General features: G+C 46.7%; 2 protein-coding genes across 3 annotated transcripts in view; one reads left to right on the top strand and one right to left on the bottom strand.

Annotated features, from left to right (window-relative positions):
* Nucleotides 1-3998, top strand: part of ZNFX1 (zinc finger NFX1-type containing 1) — a 25967-nt gene extending 21969 nt beyond the window's left edge. Inside the window, exon 14 of the mRNA XM_021685898.1 lies at nucleotides 483-3998. Within this exon, the coding sequence (XP_021541573.1) occupies nucleotides 483-2924 (2442 nt within the window). The 3' untranslated portion in view covers nucleotides 2925-3998. The remainder of the gene's footprint in view (nucleotides 1-482) is intronic.
* The window catches only part of DDX27 (DEAD-box helicase 27), a 22305-nt gene continuing 1103 nt past the window's right edge, over nucleotides 1763-22964 (bottom strand). The window contains exons 2-21 of one of the 2 annotated variants that reach the window (XM_021685899.2): nucleotides 21955-22101; nucleotides 20051-20110; nucleotides 19634-19799; nucleotides 19043-19083; nucleotides 18831-18917; nucleotides 18036-18141; nucleotides 16444-16617; nucleotides 15633-15783; nucleotides 13297-13396; nucleotides 12993-13134; nucleotides 11931-12084; nucleotides 10999-11080; nucleotides 10726-10903; nucleotides 9431-9537; nucleotides 9145-9247; nucleotides 7105-7199; nucleotides 6905-7028; nucleotides 6285-6372; nucleotides 5644-5718; nucleotides 1763-2084 (exon numbers count right to left, since the gene is read on the bottom strand). In XM_021685899.2, the coding sequence (XP_021541574.1) occupies nucleotides 2060-2084; nucleotides 5644-5718; nucleotides 6285-6372; nucleotides 6905-7028; nucleotides 7105-7199; nucleotides 9145-9247; nucleotides 9431-9537; nucleotides 10726-10903; nucleotides 10999-11080; nucleotides 11931-12084; nucleotides 12993-13134; nucleotides 13297-13396; nucleotides 15633-15783; nucleotides 16444-16617; nucleotides 18036-18141; nucleotides 18831-18917; nucleotides 19043-19083; nucleotides 19634-19799; nucleotides 20051-20110; nucleotides 21955-22101 (2205 nt within the window). In that variant the 3' untranslated portion in view covers nucleotides 1763-2059. Of the gene's footprint in view, nucleotides 2085-5071; nucleotides 5518-5643; nucleotides 5719-6284; nucleotides 6373-6904; nucleotides 7029-7104; nucleotides 7200-9144; nucleotides 9248-9430; nucleotides 9538-10725; nucleotides 10904-10998; nucleotides 11081-11930; nucleotides 12085-12992; nucleotides 13135-13296; nucleotides 13397-15632; nucleotides 15784-16443; nucleotides 16618-18035; nucleotides 18142-18830; nucleotides 18918-19042; nucleotides 19084-19633; nucleotides 19800-20050; nucleotides 20111-21954; nucleotides 22102-22964 lie in introns of those variants that run through there. The other variant, XM_021685900.2, reaches the window with a different exon arrangement.

Here is a 22964-nt window from a genome sequence, read left to right as displayed (position 1 = left end):
ACTTAGTAGCTTTGTAACTTTTCAGCAAGTTATATACCATTTCTGAGTGTCAGGGTCTTCTGTACATTGAGAATAATGGGTGCTGCCTCATTACATTATTGTTTTGAGGGAAATAATGTGTGTAAAGCAGTCAGCACGGTGGAGTGCTTGTAAGTTAGCTGGTCCCTCAACATCTTCATCATCATAGCTGCTGCCTATTTCCTGGACTATAATAGTTGGATTGTGGATGGCTGTTTTAAATATTTATATCAAACAAATGTATTGAAAACTGAAATAGACTAATTCTTTATCCATTTCCCTACTTGCCATGGTCCCAAAAGAAAGTACATGGTGATTGACTCCAAAATTAAAGATTTTGGTACAAAGTATACAAAAAGCCTTGCAAGGTCTCTCCCTGGAATAGGGCCAGTGGCCAATACACGTGAAGACAGAAGAAATTGCATGAGTGAACCTCCTAACATACCACTTCTTTTCCTTTCTAGGGGGTCTCTTCCAACCTTTTCTTTGTGGAACACAACTTTCCTGAACAGGAAATCCAAGAAGGCAAAAGCCACCAGAACCAGCATGAGGCTCGCTTCGTGGTGGAACTGTGCAAGTACTTCCTGTGTCAGGAGTACCTGCCCTCCCAGATCACCATCCTCACCACCTACACCGGGCAGCTCTTCTGCCTGCGCAAACTCATGCCAGCCAAGACATTTGCTGGCGTCAAGGTCCATGTGGTTGACAAATACCAAGGAGAAGAAAATGACATCATCCTCCTCTCATTAGTGCGGAGCAACGAGGAAGGCAAGGTGGGTTTTCTCCAGATATCCAACCGCATCTGTGTGGCCTTGTCCCGTGCCAAGAAGGGGATGTACTGCATTGGAAACATGCAGATGCTGGCCAAGGTGCCCTTGTGGAGCAAGATCATCCATACTCTTCGAGAGAACAATCAAATAGGCCGCACGCTCCGGCTATGCTGCCAGAACCATCCCGATACCCACACTTTAGTATCCAAAGCTTCTGATTTCCAAAAAGTGCCCGAAGGAGGCTGCAGCCTACCCTGTGAGTTCCGGCTCGGCTGTGGGCACGTCTGCACCCGTGCCTGTCACCCCTATGATTGCTCACACAAGGAGTTCCAGTGCATGAAGCCGTGCCAGAAGGTCATGTGCCAGGACGGGCACCGGTGCCCTCTGGTTTGCTTCCAGGAGTGTCAGCCTTGTCAGGTGAAGGTGCGCAAAATCATTCTTCGGTGCGGCCACGAACAAATGGTTCCTTGTTCCATGCCTGAGTCAGATTTTTGCTGCCAAGAGCCTTGCCCCAAGGTTCTGAAATGCGGGCACAGGTGCAGCCACCCCTGCGGTGAGGACTGTGTGCGTTTATGTTCGGAAATGGTCACCGTGAAACTCAAGTGTGGGCACAGCCAGCGGGTGAAGTGTGGTAACGTGCAAGACCTCATGTATGACCTGCCAGTCAAGTGCACCACCAAGTGTGGCGCCGTCTTGGACTGCGGGCATCCTTGTCCTGGCTCCTGCCACAGCTGCTTCGAAGGGCGCTTTCACGAGCGCTGTCAGCAGCCCTGCAAGCGCCTGCTCATCTGCTCACACAAGTGCCAGGAGCCGTGCCTCGGCGAGTGCCCACCCTGCCAGCGGACCTGCCAGAACCGCTGTGTCCACAGCCAGTGCAAGAGGAAGTGTGGGGAGCTGTGCAGCCCCTGCGTGGAACCCTGTGTCTGGCGCTGCCAGCACTACCAGTGCACCAAACTCTGCTCTGAGCCCTGCAACCGGCCCCCATGCTACGTGCCTTGTACTAAGCTGCTGGCTTGTGGCCACCCCTGCATTGGTCTGTGTGGGGAGCCATGCCCCAAGAAGTGCCGTGTCTGCCACCAGGAGGAAGTCACCCAGATCTTCTTTGGCTTTGAGGATGAGCCCGACGCCCGCTTTGTGCAGCTAGAGGACTGCAGCCACATCTTTGAGGTGCAAGCCCTGGACCGCTACATGGATGAGCAGAAGGACGACGAAGTTGCCATCAGGTTGAAGGTGTGCCCTATCTGCCAGGTGCCCATCCGTAAAAACCTCCGCTACGGGACCAGCATCAAACAGCGACTGGAAGAGATTGAAATCGTCAAGGAAAAGATTCAGGGCTCAGCAGGGGAGATTGCAGCCAGCCAGGAACAACTTAAGGCCCTGCTAGAGAGCAAGAGCCTCCTCCATCAGCAGCTTCCTGAAGACTTTGTGATGTTGAAGGAGAAGCTAGACCAGAAAAATCTGTCCGTGAAGGACCTGGGCCTTGTTGAGAATTACATCAGCTTCTATGACCACTTGGCGGGCCTGTGGGATTCTCTGAAAAAGGTGAAGGTCTCAGAGCGAGAGAAAGTGGGGATTCGACTAGAACAGGTCCATGAGTGGCTAGCCAAGAAGCGTTTGAGCTTTACCAGCCAGGAGCTGGATGACCTCCAAAGTGAAATCCAGAGGCTCACGTACCTGGTGAACCTCCTGTCCCGCTGCAAGATAGCAGAGGGGAAGATGAAAGGTAGCACAGCAGAAGAGGTCTACAGTGTCCGGAAGATCCTTGAGAAAACATGTAAGTTCACCCAGGAGGATGAACAGCTTGTGCAGAAAAAGATGGAAGCTCTGAAAAACACCCTTCCCTGCTCTGGCCTGGGCATCTCAGAGGAAGAACGAGTGCAGATAGTCAATGCTATGGGTTTTCCTCGTGGCCACTGGTTCAAGTGCCCCAATGGCCACATCTACGTGATTAGCGATTGCGGGGGAGCCATGCAGAGGGGCACATGTCCTGACTGTAAGGAGGTGATTGGGGGCATAAATCATACTCTGGAAAGGAGCAATCAGCTTGCTTCTGAGATGGATGGAGCCCAGCATGCTGCCTGGTCTGACACAGCCAACAACCTGATGAACTTTGAGGAGATCCAGAGGATGCTGTAGGAAGATGGCACACCGCTGCCTTGTGCCTGGCCACCTCCCGGCTGGGGTCGGCTCCCTCTTGAAGGAACCGAAGTTTGTTTTTTATTGTCCTTTAGTCTTAGCACCTACTTAAGGATCCACTTTTAGGGGTTGCCCACATTTGTTTCTAGATTTCCCCTGCGCTAGAATAAGCACTTTACCTCCAGAACTGAGAGCAAAGTTAACAGATTTCTTCTCTTTTTTTCTCCTGCAAGTTAGTGGACAGGCTCCCTGGAGCACGTTTGGGGCTTCCACCTTGGGGTACCTACCGGTATCTCCGGGTCCTGACTCAGTCAGATGTTTTTTCTGCGGTGCTCCGGGGGCACAGTGTATGAACTCAGTGAAGCAGACTGAATGCTAATTGCCAGGCCCTAACTTGTAGACTAACTTTAATTTTAATAAACAGAGGTCCAGAGGAGTTGTTTATGAACTGCTTATCCTTTCAAGGAGCACAAAAATCCCTCCCACCCTCCTCCTTGGGCACCCTCGCTCCTGGAGACGGAGGCATGTGATAAGACAAAGACTTCAGTGACTAACCCTGACCCAGTTACATATTCACTGAGAGTGGGAAAGGTGTGACTACCCACAGCTGGGGGGCTTATGTAGCAGGCCCAGGCTAACCTAAGGAGTGATTCCCCAATACCCTCTCCTATGACCGGCACTTTGGGATGGTGGAGGTTTCTTTGTCTGCAGGAGTAGTTCAGTAGCAGTGCTGGTTCCCCAGGGCCCTGAATGGAACTAAACTTACATTTGGTACCAGCAGCACCTATCCAAAGTGTGACCCTTTGTTCCAACACTATTATAGCTTTTCCTGGGCAGGGTTAGCATGCCAGCAGCTTCTGCAGGCCCCAGACCCATGCCAGAAGCCAGCCCCCAGGCCTGCTGCCTGCATACATTTTCCCTCAGTTCAGTGTTCCTAGAACAGACACTTAGGCATCTCAGGTCTTTCTAATGTTGGTGAGAAAAATGTCCTTTTCCTATGTATGCATATCCTTTTTTGTCTTTACTATGCACTTTAACCTATAAAGCCAATTAATAAAAACGATGATTGAGAAATTTCAGTGGTCCACATTTGTCATCAACTGTTAGAAGCAGCTCGGGCGGCTTGAGACAGTGAGGATGCGACTGGAGGCACTGCCTACAAGGAGGCCAGTCCTGTTTCTGTGGTACAGGGTTTTTATTTAGCTGGTGAGTCATTTTTACTCAAGGTAAAAAGAATGTTTTTGTATAAAAAGGTTTAACTTGAAGTTTCCTTCCCTAGAGACAATTCTGTTAACCGTTTCCTGAGTCCTCCCAGAGTTAATAAGCTATGCGCATGCAATGTATAACCCCTTAAAAAAAAAAGTACACAGTTCTGCACTTGGCTTTTTTAACCTAACAACCTTAGCTTGGAGATTTGGTTTAGATTAGATTAGAATTTGATTTCTGTAAGCACATACACACAAGGAGTCAGCATACTCCCATCATGCCAGGTATGCTGTTATTTACTGAAATGGAGCCTTCTGTTGACCGTTAGGTGCAGCCTAAATGAATACCTTTGAACACATTCTTTTAATGTCAAGGGTATGTGCTACTGGGTAACTATTACAATTTTTGAGCTGGTGGGGGTGGTGTATGTACTTGAAATTATATAGGACAGACTACAACCATAACAATTTTCTCAAGAGGTATCTCCGATCTTTCATCTAGTTGTCAAAGGAACCTATGATTCAGAAAGGATGAGAACCACACTCTACAGGGTAAAAGCTGTTTTTTGCAACAAGGAGCAAATTTATCTGGGATTCCTTGTGTCCCCTTTGAGCTTCTATCTCTCCAGTAGCACTTCCATAGCACAGTCAGTATGGGTTCAGGTAGACCCTGGTTTCAAAAACCTGAACTCCCAGTGTAAGTTTGGAAAATTACTTCATTTTTTCTGAACACTCTGTTTCTTTATGTGCAGAAGGGGGATGACTACCTCTCCCACAGAGTGTAATGAATTTAATGAGACAGCACTCAGTACACAGAATGTCTGGTACATGGCTGATGCTCAGTGGATGACAGCTCTTAGTTCTAGGACAGACAGACATCAAGAGAACTTCTAGGAAGAACTTCCTCCACATCCAGCTCCTCTACAAGCATCAAGATGCATTGGAAGTAGATGGGGTAGACTATGAACAGAAGAATAAAATACACAATTCAGATTGGTTTATTCTCCCTCCCAAAATATACTTCTATTTGTTGTTGGTTTTTTCTACACCCTACACGGGGCTCCAACTCACAACCCCAAGATCAAGAGTCGTACACTTCTCTGAGCCAGCTAGGCACCCCCCATTTGGTATCTTCTTTATTTGAAAGTTAATCAACAAGAAGAGCCTTGGCTGACTCACAGGGATGCTTAGGAAGTAACTCCGCATACCAACACCCCCCCGACCTTACATTCTTTTTTTAATATACAAATGATACAGACTTGACATTTAAAAAAATTTTTTTTACAAATGGAGAGAAGAGACCAAGCCAGGATGACTTCCCACAAGGAAGGGATCTAAGGGCTGCCCCATGAACTTCAGGCCAACATGGCTACTTCCTCCTCTTGTACCTATGAAGAAAATCCGCAGAGTAAAGACCAACTCCCAAAGCCAGGAAGAGGAAGGAGGAGCTTTCCCATGAAAGGTCCAATCCCCAACAGGCACAACCTCTGGCCCTCCAAAAGGGCAAACATTACCTGGATTTAGACTTAAAGTTTCCTCCTCGTCTCTGGTGGGGCAAGCCCAACTGTTTCCTTTCTTCAAAGGAGGGGCTGCGAGTGAGAAGATGAGACTGAAATGAAGCCCGACAGACAATGTCTCATTGCTGCCCCCACCCAGCTCCCACATGAAGCAGCAGCATCACTGATGCACCGTTTTCAGGGCCTGAGGTTCTAAGCCTGGTCTTTCCACCTGATAATACGGATTGTGGAAGTCAGGGCCCAGCTTTAAAAAAAGACTGGAAGTTCCGTCTATCCCCAACCCAACCCCAGCCCAAGGGATACTGATCTGGGGGTGGGGGTGGGGGGTAACACATTCCTAAGAGCAAACCATGATCCTTTGCCTTTCTAGCTCTCCTGAGAGAAAGGTCTATTTCTGAACCAGAAATTTTCACCTCCAAGGCAGGAGGGCCTTAACACTTTCCTCCTGTCCTCACCCTGGGATCCAGAGATGGGCTTAGCTGGGGATGGGGGGCGGGGGGGGGGGTGTCAGACAGGAACTCTTAAAATTATATATTATAAAGCTACAAGTATATGGGAATTGGGGAGTACAGAAGGAGGAAGAAGGTATATAGCTTTGATCAAAACACAAAGAGCCCCATGATGACTTAAAACCCTACCCAGCTCGATACTGTTTCAGGGCCTTCTTGCTTGTGTTGGTAAGCTCTTCATCAAATACAGATTTCTTCACCTGCTTTTGTTTCTTGGCTGTGCACAGAAAGCATGGGTTAGATATGTCCTCTTTGGCTCAAGCTTCTAAATCCTATCCTTAAGTTCAGGGTAATGGTTCCAAGTTCAGTGGATGTTCTGGCCAGATGATTTACTGACATGGCAACAAGACATCGGATCCCAGCAGAAAAGGGATGAGGAATTCAGAAGTGGCAGGTGTGACGAACCACTCCAAAGGATGATTGCAGAGTCCCAAAGTGAAAAGAACCACTGAAATGTGAAATGGGCTGAAGACTGACTTCACTTCTTTTTACCCTGACCTGCTCCTCCAAGGAGCAGTTTGTAAGGACTTAGGCTCGAGTCAGAAAGGTCTGGGTTCAGATCCTAGCTCTCCCCACTAACCATGGGGTCACTTCACCACTTGGGAACCCAAAAATAACTGTACATACTGGTACACACATTACTCAAAAAATATGGGCTCTTATTAACCCTCCAATTTTCTCCCTGACCAGAAGCACAAGTTTCAGGGAGAACCTTCCTACGAGCTCCTATGGGCTCCCCATCTGCCTACCAGGGCCTCTTGCTGGCTCCTCCTCAGGCATTGCTCGGGCCCTCTTGGCTCTGCGGTTCCTCTTGGCCAGGCGCTCAGCAAACATCTGTGCCTTCAGGATTTCAAACTGGGACCTTTCCTCTGCCTAGAAAGGATGATGTGAGTACGGAACAGACCAGAAGTGCTGACCCATGCCACTGGGCAGGGACCCAACCACTTACTGTCATCTCCCCCTTTTTCTTGGCATCCTTCATAAACTTCTTCCTCTTCTTCTTTCCCCTTAAGGCCAAGTCAAACTCCTGCAGAGCCTTGGCAACTAGAATGAGGAGAGAGTACGAGATTTCAGGTACTGTTTAACATCTTTTTTTAAAAGAAGTACACATATTTTAAATTGGTACATAAGAGTTCAAAATGAGAAGCAGCAACTCACATCCTCTGCTGGTGTTTACCTCTCCATCTCACTAACATGCTTGTTCCACTATTTCTCCATTAATCCACTTGAGACATTCGTTATCTACATCGTGTTGTGAAAGATGATTTGGTTCACTTATACTCCCAGACCTTCCCGCCATATAGTTATAACTATGTTTAACACAGAAATTTAACATGCATGCACCCTTTTTGTCCCATCAGATATAGGCAGTATTTCTTAAATTGCTGGTACAACGTCTTTGGAGGGTAATTTTGCAATCCCTAACAAAATAATAAATGCACATATCCTCTGGCCTACAATTTCACTTTCGGGGATTTATCCTGCAAATCAAATGCATGTGCTTAATTGTGAAAGGGCATTTGTACAGTTAATTCACTACATGGCTGGAATAGCAAAAGATTACAAACAACTTCAATGTCCCTCAACAGGGGATTAATTAAATAAATTATAATCTATCCACATGATGGAAGACTATGCAGCCATTAAAAAAAAAAAAGGCAGCTATGTATGTGCCTGTATAAAATCTAAGCTATAAAATTAACTGGAAAGGGCGCCTGGGTGGCTCAGTTGGTTAAGCGACTGCCTTTGGCTCAGGTCATGATCCTGGAGTCCCTGGATCGAGTCCCGCATCGGGCTCCCTGCTCGGCAGGGAGCCTGCTTCTCCCTCTGACCCTCCCCCCTCTCATGTGCTCTCTCTCTCTCATTCTCTCTGTCTCAAATAAATAAATAAAATCTTTAAAAAAATAAAAAATAAAAAAAAAAAAATAAAATAAAATTAACTGGAAAAAACAAGGTGTAGAAAAATGTGAATTTGTGTGATAAAAAGGGGGGTGGGGAGGGCAGGGAATACTTATAAATATTCCTGACCTACTTTTTTTTTTTCAATTGTGGCAAAACAGATACAACATAAGATTTGCCATTTTACCCATTTATTTTTTTTTTTTTTTTAAGATTTTTTTTTTTTTTTTTTTTTTTTATTTTGAAACAGAGAAAATGAGAGACAGAGAGCATGAGAGGGAGGAGGGTCAGAGGGAGAAGCAGACTCCCCGCCGAGCAGGGAGCCCGATGTGGGACTCGATCCCGGGACTCCAGGATCATGACCTGAGCCGAAGGCAGTCGCTTAACCAACTGAGCCACCCAGGTGCCCCATTTATTTTTTTTTTAATGTTTATTTATTTGAGAGAGAGAAAGAGCAGGGAGAGGGGCAGAGGGAGAGGGAGAGACAGTCTTAAGTAGACTCCGTGCTGACTGCAGAGCCCGATGTGGGGCTCGATCTCACGACCTGAGCTGAAACTGAAAGTTGGACACTTAACCTGACTGCACCACCCAGGCACCCCTTACCCATTTTTAAGTGCACAACTTGGTGGCATTAATCATGTGCACAGGATTGCACAACCATCACCGTGACCTGTTTCTGTAACTTTTTCATCATCCCCAAACAGAAGCTCTGTAACCGTTCATAACGCCCTCCCCACAACCCCTAGTAATCTCTGTTCTACTTTCTGCATCTATGGATTTACCTCATATAAGGAGGATCATATCTATTTGTCCTTTTGCATCTGGATCATTTCACTTAGGTTCACCCTTGCAGTGTGTATCCACTTCATTATGGCTAAACCATACTCTATGGGACGTGCACACCACATCTTCTGTGACTGTCCATCTGCTGACACACACAGGTCGCTTCTACCCCTTGGCCACTGGACACCGGCATACAGTGTGCCTCTGAGTCCCTGTTCTCAGTTCTTCTGGGAACAGGCCTAGCAGTGGGCGTGCTGAGTTCCAGGAGAACTCAGACCCAGCTTTTTGAGGGACCTCTCCAACATACTTTTTTCCTTCTTCCTCTCTTCCTTGGTCTGGAACCAGCTTCTCTCAGGCTCGTGGTTCGATGCCTCCTTCCCCTTCTCTAGGAGCCGCTTTGCTGTGTTGATCTGTGGAGACAGCACAAGGGTGGCTGCCACGACAGCGCCAACTGTTAAGATGTCACATGGCAGCTGCAGGACAGCACCTGTCTGGCCGACACCGGGTATGGCAGGGCAGGACTGGCAGGGACCGCCATGGCCCGCTTCCCGCCCCACCCTGCAGGCCCCCCCCCAGTCTCGGTGCAGCCCTACCTGAGCTTCTGAACGCTGCAGCTCCTTCTCCTCGGCCTCTAGCTGCAGAACTGCATACACGTCCTTCTCCATCTTCTCAATCTTATCCCGGAATTTGAGGATGACATCTCAAGGGAAGAGAACAACAAAAATTTTTAAATAAGGATAAATACTGTGTAACTGATGAAAATAATAGAGATGTGTATTTAGTGACAACAGAAAATTGGGGTTTTTTATGGGTGACTTCTCCACTTCACAACACACCCCCTCTTCATCCCACCCCCAAAGAGCCTGCTGCGCTTGGAATAAATTTCAAACTCCTACATGTGGCCCCTGCCTACCTCTCGGAGCTTCTATCTCCACCCTTGCTCACCGTGCCCTGGGCCCTCTCTGGCTCTTCCTTCACTGACTCGCACACCGCGTCCGCTCCTGCCTCAGAGGCTTTGCCCTGGTTTTCTCTGCTTGGCACACTGTCTGCAGACTGCTCATGGTTACCTCATTCTTATCTAGGACTCAGCTCAAATGCCATCTGTCCAGAGGCCTTTCCTAAACAGCTTTCGAAAGCAGCATCTCTCCTGACATTCTGGATCACATCTACTCTTATTATTTATTGTCTTCTTCCTACCAGAGTATCAGATGTTTTGTTTCCTGCTATATCCCTAATACCTAGGATAGAATAAACAGCACCCGGCACTTGGTAGTACTCAATAATTGCTAGCTGATAGAATGAGTTAAGTGAAAATGAAAAAAATGAAAGAAAAAAGACATGTATAAATGGAATAAAGGTCTCAAAGGATATGTGCCTAAATGCTAACAGTGGTGAGCTCTTCCACAAGCAATTACATTTTGGCTTTTATTTACTAATTTCTAATAATGAATATATATATATTATTTTTATAAATTTAAAAAACAAAGAATGTGACCCTGCAAATGAGAAAGAAATGAACAAAAGACATCTAAAAACAAGTAAGTGCTGACCTCTTTCCCCCACCAAAAGGAAGGGGGGTGGTGATTAATAGGGCTTTTGCCCCAAGAAGAAGCCTTCTCTTCCCAAAGGTTGGAAAATAACCTATGAGTGGGGCACTCGAGGTGTAAGTCTGTCATCATTTCCTTTCACAGAAAGAGAGACACAGAGGGGCAAGGGGAGACCAGCCCAGGGTCACTTAGCAAGGAAGTGGCAGGCCTGGAGTTCAAATCCAGCTCCTGACTACTCTCACCTATTACCCTCTGCTCTTGGCTCTATTCCACAGAGTCTGATCCAGGACCCACCCTGCCCACCCCAACCGCCCTGAGCTGCTACAGTGGTGCCCGCTCACCTTGGGGAAGTATCCGGGCCTTCACGGGGGCCTTGGCGGCTTTTACGATCTCCTTCAGCATCTTCCGCTCCTCTTCTCCCACCAGAGACACCGAGCGCCCAGCCCTGCCAGCCCGCGCTGTTCGCCCCACCCGGTGGACGTAATGCTTGATGGTGTTGGGCATTGTGAAGTTAATTACCTGGAAGGTCAAAGTCAGACCAGTTGGAGAGAGACAGAACACAAGGAGGCAAAAAGACTCCCAGCAAAAGTTCAAGGAAGACAGAGGCTGCTCACCGTTTTAACCCCCTCGATGTCAAGTCCACGGGCTGCCACATCTGTGGCCACAAGGATGTCGATCTGTTCATCCTTAAAGCGCCTAGAAATAGCCACAAACAGATGTTCACCTGGATACTCAACCCCAAAAATGCTCCACAGGAGGCTGAGCCAGCAGAGAGAACACAAATCCTTTTGGATTCAAGCAGCAGAGTACAGATTGTCACAGTGATAATCTAAATGAGATCCTAAACGTCAGACCATCTGATACTCACATGACACCTTAACCATCCTGTAACATAGAACAAACATAGTTTGGTTTATACCACCTTAAGCCCCAACTCCTACAAATATAGAAGTTCAGGAACCACAGAGCTAGACTGTAGGAAGTAGCAAATGCAAATGTCTCCGCATTCAAAGCAGCCTTTTTTTTAAAAAATACCTTGCAGCTGCCTATGATAAATGCAGACAGGTGAAGAATTCTAAAGGGTCCCTCCTGGCCTATGAGCATGACTTCATTCTACAAGAATTAAACAAACAAAAACACATGGAAAACACAGGACGTGGCAAAGTACATGCTCAGGAAATGGTGGCTGGCTTTGATTTCAAATCTCATTCTAAAAGACCCAGGTATGCCCACTGCTCTGGAAAAGCTATAGAGAACAGGACACGTGCTGTGTCTTCCCAAGCCAGAATTTCCTGCCGTGGCCCCACTCAGCAACTCCAACACTCAAGCCCTAGGGCATCAGTGTCAGCTTCTGCGAGACTATGAGGAATTCTCAATGTATCTAAGACCTAACCTTACAGCAGCTGGACTAAAATCTTTACACTGGGGGACTGTGCCGTATCCCCTGCAATCGCTCTAACATAACCTCTGGGTGGTAGTCTCTCTCTCTCAATGAGGAGAGCCCTCTCTAAAGGATGGGAGGGAGCCTCAGCCCCCTGAACTTTACCGGAGCGCCTCCAGCCGCTGCGTCTGTGATAGGTTGCCGTGGAGCTCGCCCACCTGCAGCCCCAGGAGCCCCAGAAGGATGTGCATGCGGTGGGCCTGCTTCTTGGTCTGGGTGAACAGCATCACATGGTCAGTGAAGGTTCTTGTCAGCAGAGCTGGTGGGGAGAGAAGATTGAGCTGGAAGCCACCTCCGATAGACTCCCTCCGCACCTGTGAAGGAGCTGATGTGGCTGGCACTGGGGGAGACAGGCAAGGTCCCTGCCTTGTGAGGCTCCCAGTCCAGGACATAGAGAAGCCAATTCCCAATTCCCAAGGGTGACAAATGCTGTGAGAGAGGGAAGGGAAGATGGAGAGGCAGCTTTAGGGCTGGCCTCTCTAAAGAGGTAATGTTAGGCTAAATGACAGGGCAGACTCGTTCACAAGATTTGGGGGAAGATTCCAGGCAGAGGAAGGAGCAAACGTGAAGGCCCCAAGGCAGGACAAGCTTGGTGTGTTTGAGAGAACGGAAGCAGGAGAGTATGGCTGGGCACCCAGGCTGAGGACTCCAGGCAGGCAGGCGCCAGGTCCCAGAGGGCTGTACAGGACTCCCTAGGGAGTGTGGACTGTGGACTGAAAGCAATGGGAGACACCCAACCGTTGTAAATAGGGAGGTAACATGAGTGAATGTTCACTTGTAAATGATCATTTTAAATGATCTGCAGTGTGGAGAATGGTCGCCAAGGGACAAGAGTGGGAGTAGGAGCCTAGTCCAAGGCCACTGCAACAATTCAGGCAAGAGAGGCAGCAGGTTGAACCAAGGGCCAGAGGGGCAGTTTTGGGGGAAGTGGCTGGGCGTTCAGCAGTACCTAAGGAGGACTGGACCGTGGGAGGGAGGTGAGGTGACAGAAGAAAGGGGGAAGGACCCAAGGCCAAAGTGGCAGAGCACATTAATGGCAGTACCACGCAACAGGTCAGGGGAGCCCGTCAGAGGAAGTGCCAGGCAACACCCAGCTGCTTGAGTGTGCCACCCACAGGGCCAAGGGAGTCCAGCACCCCTCTGCCCAGTCCCTCCCTGGGCTTTCACCTGCCACGATGGCTTCCCGGTCCCCTTCCCGATTCGGCCGGATCCGGATGAACTCCTGCCGCAGGAAGGGGGCCACATCCGTGTTGCTGTTTACAAATATTCGGACAGGATTCTTCAAGGAAACAGAAGCCAGATCTTTTACCTGCCCAGCACAAACACAGGGATGCTCACTCGTCTGCCAGGAGGCTGGGGGTAGGGGGTGGGGATGGGGGTGGAGGCAAGCCATGCTTGCCCCAGGCCACCCCCTGCAGCCCAGCCTGGGTCCTCTGCATTCACCCCACCAAGCAGAATTCCTGTGGCCCACCTCGTCTGTCATGGTGGCTGAGAAGAGCATGGTCTGGCGATGGTGGGAACACATCCGGATGATTTCCTTCATCTGTTCCTCGAAGTACTCGTCCAGCATCCTGACGAGCAGGGAGAAGGAATCAAGAGAAATGGACTGAGCTCACATCTGTCACAATGATGGACAGAAAACATCAGACAAGCTGATGTTCTGATGTTGTAAATGGTTACGTTTCAGGCTCGTTTATTTACTTATGTATTAATATTGTTAGTTTACCCTTTCACCAAGATTCATCAAGAACTAGCATTTGGCCACATTTGCTTTATCTTTTTTCTTTTTTCTGGACTATATATAAATAAGTGGCAGACATCACAACACCTTACCCCTAACCATCCCAGCACACATTGCCTAAGAAAAGACCTTCTCTTATATAACCATCATGTCATTATCACACCCCAAACATTTAAGCGTTTGAATAATACCTGAAGTACAGTCCAAGTTCAAATATCCCTAATTGTCCCCAAAATGTCATTTTATAGCTATCTTTTTATTTTTTTAATCCAGGAAACTGAAGTTCCTATGTTGCATTGGTTGTCATGTTTCTTCAGTCTCCCTTAATCTACAGAAGTCTCCTCAAGCTTTTTTACATTGTCTTTGCTCATTTCCCAGTGACTGGATTCAGTAACTCATGGAGGCGAGAACGTGCAGGGGTGCGGCTGTGTACTTCCCTCTCCATCAGGAGACACAGACCGTCCGTTTGTTCCAGTACCACTGACGTGAGTTTGATCACATGACTGAGGTGGTATCGGCCAGTTCTATTCACTGTAAAGGAACCTTTTTGTCTTTGTAGATAATATTAACCAGAGGATTACTCTGACTCCAATTTGTTCAGCTGACTCAATCCTTCACAGTATTTCTTCCCCAGTTCAGGCTCCAGGTGAGCATCACGTACCGCATTTACTTGTCATGGTCCTTGATCTCCTTAATAGGAAACATCCACAGCCTTTCTTGGTCTTCTGAGACTTTAACATTTTTTAAGAAGACAGTTCCCTTCCCCTTTAAAACCTCAATCAGATCACATTCCCTTTGCTCAGAAAGATCTCCTTTACCTCCCTCATGACTCAAGAATGGTTTATTTGCTCTGGGGAAATCAATCAGTTATTCAACGAACACTTACTGAGCATGTGCTGGATACTAGACGCAACCCTGGGCACAGAGCAGCAAGCAGCACAGGGCCAGCCCCTCATAAATATGTTCCAGAGGAGAGAAGGGTCACAACCACCACACAGGCATTCAGGTGACAATGTAGGAGGTTGGAGAGGCATAGCACCTCAGAGAGTGGAAAGCAGGAACTGTTGTAGACAGTGGCCAGCAAAGGCCCTTCGGATAAGTGACAACTGGAGCAGAAACCTGAGGAAGGTACAGGTCATTCCAAGCTGAGGGGACAGAAAGCGCAGAAGCCCCTACGTGGGGCTGTGCTGATAGGACTTCCCAATGGATGCTTTGTGGGTGGGAGATGAGGACACAAGAGCGATGCAAACAATTCTGGCCTGAACCACTGGGAGGACAGAGCTGCCATGCACGGAGATGGGAAAGGGAGGGAGGGGCATATGGGGTCCGAAGCTCAGCTCAGGACCTCTTTAGTTTGGAGATGCTTCAATTGGAGAGTAAATCTGAATGGGCTTTGGGCTTGTGGCCTCCTTCCCCTGCCCCCACTCTGATCATGAGTCCAGTTCAATGAGGTTCATTCTGTTCGGTCATGAAGGAAAGAGGGGAACAGATGGGACCCGTATGAGAGAAGAGGGAGGGAGGGAGTCCCCTACCACAGTAATAGAGGCTGTTTGTTGAGTCCTCACCGTGCACTGCCACTCTATCTATATTACTCGTGGAATCCTCCACACCATGAAAGGGGGTGTAATTCTTATCCCTCACAAACAAGAAGAGATTTGCTTTAGAATCTAAGTAAAAGGGGTGCCTGCCTGGCTCAGCTGGTGGAGCATGCTACTCTTGATGTCAGGGTTATGAGTTCGAGTCCCATGTTGAGTATAGGGATTACTTAAAAATTTTAAAAAGCTTAAACAAACAAAGAATCTAAATAATATTTCCAAATCTCAGTTAGGAAATGGCAGAGCCAGAATTTGATTTATCCTCCCTCTTAACCATTACATCACAGAGAGAGAAAAAAAGCAGGATAATCCAGACTAATGATGAACAGATGTCCAGATGTGAGCAGCTGAACTGTCATCACACACATGGCCATGGCAAGATCCATGAAGACTAATGCAGAAGCAGGTTCTCTTCTGGGGTGTGGCCCCCAGGACCCCGGAGCACTTGGGGCCCCACCATTTCAGGTGTACCTGTCAGCCTCATCCAGGATGAGCACCTCAATACTGCTCAGGTGGAAGGAAGGGCAGTTGTGGAGATGATCGATGAGCCGGCCTGGGGTGGCGATGAGGATGTCAGGCGCTGCCCTCAGAGCTGCTTCCTGAGACTTCACATCCAAGCCTCCTGCAGAGAAGAGCCCCGCCAAGTGGCCAAGTCAGTCAGTTGTTCAACAGTCTGGACTGGGCCCTGCCACCTGCCACGTCCTATGCCAGATGCCAGGGAAACAGCAGAGAACAAGACTGACAAAGGCCCCGCCTGTGTGGATTTTACAAGACATTGGGAGAGACAGATTATTTCATTACAACTATGCTAAGTGTGAAAAAAGATGATGACATGAGGGCACTTCAGAACCGAAGGATTCAAACACCCAGGGACTGACAGAAGCAGCTCTCAAAGCAAACAATTTCTCCATCCCCTTTGCCTTCCCACTGCACAGAGAGGATTACATGAAGGTTGGAGAACAGTACCATAGAATATCATCAGAAAAATTCTGCCCCAAATATTTGATTCTCTATTCATACAAAGCAAAAATTACATCCTAAATTTGTTTAGTCCCAAGAAAATTTTTTTGCCCTGAATTTTGAAGTTTCATTTTTTAAGGCTCGTTAAATCTCAGTGAAACCCTCTCCCTTCCCCCCAGCTCTCTACTCTGAAAACACCTCATCTGGTTTTTCAAGTGGGTTTAATCACAGGAAGGCTTTCCTGGTACTTGTCATCCTCAGATGGTGGGGCACACCCACCCTCCACCACTTCACAGTCTCTCAGGGGCCGCCAGACACTCACCCACGGCCAGGCAGGTGGTGATGTTGCAGAACTGAGCCAGCTGCTTGGTGACGGAGTGCACCTGGATGCCCAGTTCTCGGGTGGGAACCAGCACGAGCACGCGCGTGACAGGAGCCTGGCGGGGTTTGTAGATCAGACGCTCCACGACAGGCAGGGCGAAAGCAGCAGTTTTACCTGGAGAAGGCAGCAGGAACCAGTGAGAGGAGCTTCAGTCCCTTCAAGGTTCAGGTTTTCACCTGAGCCCAGAAGACCTATATATATGCTCAAGGGGAAATGAAGCAACTTTTTTTTCATAAAGCTTTTTTTCACAGGGCCAATGTAAAAAATCTGAGAAGTACAAAAAAAATATGAAAATAATAAAAATCACCCACAGTTCAGCCAACCAGAGATAAACATTAACCTAATGGTATCTAGATTACCAACATTTTTCTTAATGGACAGAAATATAAAAATTAAAACTTTAATGCAGTAACACTATATATTCTGTTCAGTAATCCCTTTCAAAAAAAGCATAACAGGGACACCTGGCTGGCTCAGTTGGTAGAGCATGCAGCTCTTGATCTTGGGGTTATGAGTTTGAGCCCCATGCTGGGCGTAGAGATCACTTAAAAACAAAAACAAAAAAACCATATTTCCTGTTTCTTTAAATACTCTTTACTTTCAAATGGTTGCATAATATTCTGTCATGTGACTACTTCTACTCTATAATTTACTGATACAGAACACCATGATGAAAGTCTGTTTCATAAAATCTTTACTCCTATTGCAGCACCTGGATGGCTCAGTTGGTTGGGCGTCTGACTCTTGATTTCAGATCAGGTCATGATCTCAGGGTCGTGGGATAAAGCCTTGCACTGGGCTCCGCTCTCAGCAGGGAGTCTGCTTGAGGATTCACTCTCTCCCTTTCCCTCTCCCCCGGCCCCTCTTAAATTAAAAAAAAATCTTTACTCTTATTATGGCAGCAACAAGAGATCATGATCAGAGACACCCTAATAGGAATAGTTACAGGTTATAGATTTCAGGGGGTCTCATGAAGGTCACCTTTATTTATACATAATCCCCAGTCATAGGAGTGAAAAATGTTCATCACAACATTATATATTAGTGCAGTTAATTATAGAGCAGAAACAACTATATAACAGAATACTATACAACCATTTTTAAAAAGTGAAGAGTACTTAGGGCACCTGGGTGGCTCTGTCATTAAGCGTCTGCCTTCAGCTCAGGTCATGATCCCAGGGTCCTGGGATCGAGCCCCGCATCGGGCTCCCTGCTCCGCGGGAAGCCTGCTTCTCCCTCTCCCACTCCCCCTGCTTGTGTTCCCTCTCTCACTGTGTCTCTCTCTGTCAAATAAATGAATAAAATCTTTAAAAAAAAAAAAAAGTGAAGAGTACTTAAAGAAATAGGAAAATATATGTTGAGATTTAAGGGAAATTAATAAGCAAGAATATATAGTGTTATTGCATTACAATTTGTATTTGCATATTTAGCAAAGTGGCCCTTGTGTAAATCAACCTAGACCCCTGCTGTAGGTTGAACATCCTCCTCCTGCCTCCTCCTCTCCCCACCCTCCAAGTCACTATCCTTTATACCTGTCCCAGTGGCTGCACAGGCACAGATATCCTTCCCCAACAGACCCACAGGTATGCATGCCTTCTGGATTGGGGTGGGCTGCTTGAAGCCCATGGCTGTAATGGCCTGAAGAGAAAAGATGTGGTCATACAGGATGGGGAGGAGGAGTCTCAGCATGAAACAAACAAGGCAGGTTTCCACACAGGTGGTGACTCCTTCAGTCCCTCCCAGTCATTCATTCTACAAACATTCATCGAGTGCCAACTATGTGGGAGATCTGTTCTAGGCACTGAGATACAGCAGTAAACCAAAAAAATAAAGACCCTGCCCTTGGCAATCTTACAGTCTGGTAGGGAAAAAGACCAAAAATCATCACATGCCATATGGAGAAAACCACAGCATTCAAGGGGGCTGGGAACGAGTACGATTTATAGTAGGGTCAGGGAAAGTCTCACTGAGTAGAAGATACTGAGTAGAACCCTGAAAGAGGTGAGGAGCACCCCAACCAGATTACTGGAAAAACTTTCCAGGCAGAGGGAACAGTAAGTGCAAAGGCCCTGAGGAAGAAAACGCCTAACCTGTTTGAGGGCCAGGGAGGAGGCCAAGGTGGCCAGAGCAGAATGAGTGCTAGGAGACATCACCAGAGGAGACCAGAAAGGGCAAGGATTAATAGGCCAAGATGGAACTTTTTAAGAGGGTTCTCTGGCAGCTGTGTGGACAACAGAATTTAGGGAGGCAAAGAGCCCAGTTTAGGGCAGGGAGCCTAGTTAAGGGGTGATTGCAACAATTCCATGGTTGCCAAAAGAAGCAACTACCTTCAGAAGAGGGCGGGAAAGGTTCATGTCCTGGAATGAGAGGTTTTCATCATACTGAGATGCATCTTCAAAAAATCCTCCTGTTTCCTACACCAGGAAATCAAAAGACAGAATGAGAATTCAGCAAAATGGGCCCAAGGAAACTAACTGGCCTTAAAGTCCTGTCAGGTTGCAAAAATAAGCTGCATGCTCTTTTCCATGCTCATGCTCACTTGTCCTTTCTTCTTCTTCTGCTCCTTTACTTTGAGTGTATCTGTGGAGAAAAATAGAGCTGACCATCAGGGCTCGTACTTACTGAGCATTTATAATCTGCTAGCCGCTGTCCTAAGTGCTTTCTGTAGCTACCTCACTGAATCCACACAACAGCCTGAGGGGGCTACTCTCATTAGCTTCGTTTGACAGTGAGGACACGTGCAGCAAGCTCGGCAAGTTCCAGAGACCAGGCTCTCAACCACTGCACTCTATTATCATGCTCGAGCACTCCTTTCTGCAAGAAATATTTACGAAGCACCCACCACGCGGCTGGGCCCATCTGAGGTGGGATGTGGGGGACCTATCACCCCAAATAAGTCTGAGTCTTAGAGGTGCCAGCAGCTGTGTGGGGCTGGGGAGGAGGGAAAGGGTATGGTCTGCCAGCAAAGTACAACAACCCTAACAAAACCCCAAGAAAAAAAGAGAAGCTAGGAGTTCAACATGGAGATCTTAAATGTGACTGTAGAAGAACACAGGAAGTCCTACAAAGGAAAGGTGGACTTGTTCCAATTTCCTGTCCCCGTTTCCGACAGCGTCTCTGTAACGCCCACCTGCTTTGGTGAGGATGTTCTCATCAGCTGACGAGTAATCGGTCTCTGAGTCTTCATCTTCTGGGCCTTCCTCATCTTTCCCTTCAGGGTCTTCCTGCTCCTCTGGTTCAGAGCCCTCCTTTGCTTCTTTCTCCTTCTCTGACTTCCCAGACTTAGCTTCTTTATCCTGGAAAAAATATTATAGTAAAGCAAGGCAACTACAAACTTCAGGAAATCTAGAACCTCTGAAGAGCAATACCATGCTCTCCAGCCTGGGCAGAACGCTCTGTGGACTCTCAGTGATTATTAACAACAGACACACAGAGAAGCCTGTCTGCACCCCCGCACTCCAATTCAGGCTTAAAGAAAAATGGTGGGGTCGTGTGGAGGGCAAAGCTCAGGGCTTTCCACAGAGAAGTACCTGCTTTGCTTTCTCACCTCTGCTTTCCTTTTCTTGCGAACTTTCTCAATCTTCTCATCTAATGTAGTAGCTGCCCTCTGCAGATAAAAATAAGATGAATAAGAAGCATATATATGGGAAAGAGACAAAGCAAGGTTTCTCTGAGGGTTGGGTCTCCAATGTTAATACAGAAGAGGCTCGTCTGTCCTTGGATAGATTAATCAATCTGCAGATTATTCACAACAACAACAAAACAAATAAATAGTCAAGTGTGAAAAATCTTTACCTGGAACCAAGAAGAACATCCACATTTTGGAAGGTGTTTACTATTAAGAAGAACAGAATTACCAAGAGATGTCACATTTATAGCTGAATGCTACTTAGAAAAATCCTTCCCCATGCCAATCAGACAGAATTTAGCCTAGCAATTAAAGGCTGAAATCAAAGCAAATTCTGCTGAAACTTTTAGAAAGGGTAAGTAATGGCAGGCCTCCTTTACCTATGTTCAAAGCACCCTGAACTGCCACGGCATTTGCCACAACTACAATTAACTATTTGTTTTTGTATTTGTAATTATTTGTTTACTTATCTTTTACCCTGCTGGACTGCAAGCTTTATAAGACCAAGTCTTTAATTACATGGGGCCTATATACCCGGACCTGGGAACAAATGTAAAATTTGTTAAGTGAACCTGGAGTGAACTTTCATCAAAACATGGAACAGGGGCGCCTGGGTGGCTCAGATGGTTAAGCGTCTGCCTTCAGCTCAGGTCATGATCCCAGGGTCCTGGGATCGAGTCCCGCATCTGGCTCTCTGCTCCTTGGGAGCCTGCTTCTCCCTCTGCCTCTCTCTCTCTCTCTGTCTCTCATGAATAAATAAAATCTTTAAAAAAAAAAAAAAAAACATGGAACAGGGAAACAAACATTTCATAATTATTTTGAAAAAGGAAAATTTCTCTGGCATTCTCTGAAAAAGTACTGAAAAGGAAAAAAAAAAAATCACAAAGAAATCCTGTCCAGGTAACCATGAAAAGGCAATGCTAGTTGATTTTAATCAGAACACCAAGAGAGTCTGGTGTAAATAGCTCTGTGCTATTTCTGCAGCATTTCTCTTTGAGGCCCATGGAATGGAAAATGTCGCTGATGCACCTTCTAGCTCGCTCACTGGATTCAAAGGAAAACATGGGATCTTGACAAATAAGCAGATGATGGTGACATCTGTGGCAGCTTTGGCTATGCTATGTGGGAACCAGGGACCCTAAATAGTGAGATCACCTGGCAAGTGACAGAATGACAGCGTCTGTGGGGCAGATCAAAACACTACTACCAAGGGTGCATGCTAGATTGTTCTTTGTTACAAACTAATGTAACAAAGGTTTCTCTCTAGTATTCAAAACAAGGAGAGAACACCTACAAAAAGAGACCATTTTAACATAGCTATGCCCACTTCTTTTCTAAGTCAAGCAATTTATATGTAATATTTGGTATTCCTAAACCAGTAGACCAGTATTACCAGATTTCCTCTGAAACGTTTTCACATTTTAGTGTGTATAATATCAGGAATGGTCTCCCTTAATATATATACGGAAGTTAATCTGAGTTCGCCATGCCCTCCTCCAGGAAAAGCCGTCATGGACATCTTCTAATGAAGGAAATAAGATATTTCTGATACTTTAAAATATCATCTGTAGATCAATTCATGTGTTTGTAATTAGTCTGTAATAAATCTATGTTGCAACATTTTACACTTTGGTTTTAATCAAGACTGGGGGTTTTTGTGACTCTTCTCCCCACCCCATCAAAACCACACCACATATTTCCAAGAGTTCCAGCATTTGCTGAATGTAAGCAGATGGCAAAAGGCAGTGAGGTTAGACCCCAAAACCTACTGTCCAACCTCAATAGCCCATGGCCTGGAACAGCCAATCACTGTCCGTTCTCACCTTCTTCTTGAGCTGGCTCATGACATCGGCCATGGCCCAGCTGCCATCGTATGCCCCCTCCTTCTCAGTGAAAACGAAGTCAGGGTTGAAATCAGTGCTCCGGTTCTTCTGCAAGGCTTTCTGCTTTCTGCCCAGCACGATGGGCCCCTGAGAAGAGGGAGAAGCAGGATGACTACAGGGCTGAAACAACACAGAACAGGAATCTACAATTGTCATGGGAGATCTTAACATGGCTCTCTCAGTAACTGACAGATTAAGCAGACAAAAAATAAGTGTCTGCAGAAAATCTGAAGAGCACAATCAACAAGCTTCATTCCTGTGAACATTATAGACAACGCTGCATCAACCGCTAGAGAGTTTGCATTCTGAACAAACATGGAATAGGTGCAAAAACTGATCACACAAGAGGCCTTTAAGCAAATCTTCAAAAAGTTTCAAAGAATCAATATCATACAGACTTTCTTCTCTTGCAGCAATGCAATTAAGTTAGAAACCAATCATTGGGAACGCCTGGGTGGCTCAGTCGTTAAGCGTCTGCCTTCGGCTCAGGTCATGATCCCGGGGTCCTGGGATCGAGCCCTGCATCGGGCTCCCTGCTCGGCGGGAAGCCTGCTTCTCCCTCTCCCATTCCCCCTGCTTGTGTTCCCTCTCTTGCTGTGTCTCTCTCTGTCAAATAAATAAAAAATCTTAAAAAAAAAAAAAAAAAAGAAACCAATCACAAAAACCCAAACATCTAAAAACTGGAAAGGAAGACTGACTGGTTTATGGCTTCTGAGAACTAGAAACTGACCTTTTTTTCCTCACTTGAGTTAAACAATCTCGTAAGAACTCGTAAGAACTCTCACCCTAAAGTTCATTATTAATAATGATTACATATCATTTCTAGCTGTACAGAACTTCATATTTTAACTTCGGCATTATCATTTGCCATATTTGCTCCAGTCCTTTTTAATAATAGTTTTCCATTCAAGAAATGAAAAGATCATTCTAGCTGCTGCTAAGTAGTGAAT

Source organism: Neomonachus schauinslandi, chromosome 10, assembly GCF_002201575.2.
Source record: "Neomonachus schauinslandi chromosome 10, ASM220157v2, whole genome shotgun sequence".
In the NCBI taxonomy this organism is placed as follows: domain Eukaryota; kingdom Metazoa; phylum Chordata; class Mammalia; order Carnivora; family Phocidae; genus Neomonachus; species Neomonachus schauinslandi.
This window is presented reverse-complemented; position numbering and strand designations above follow the sequence as displayed.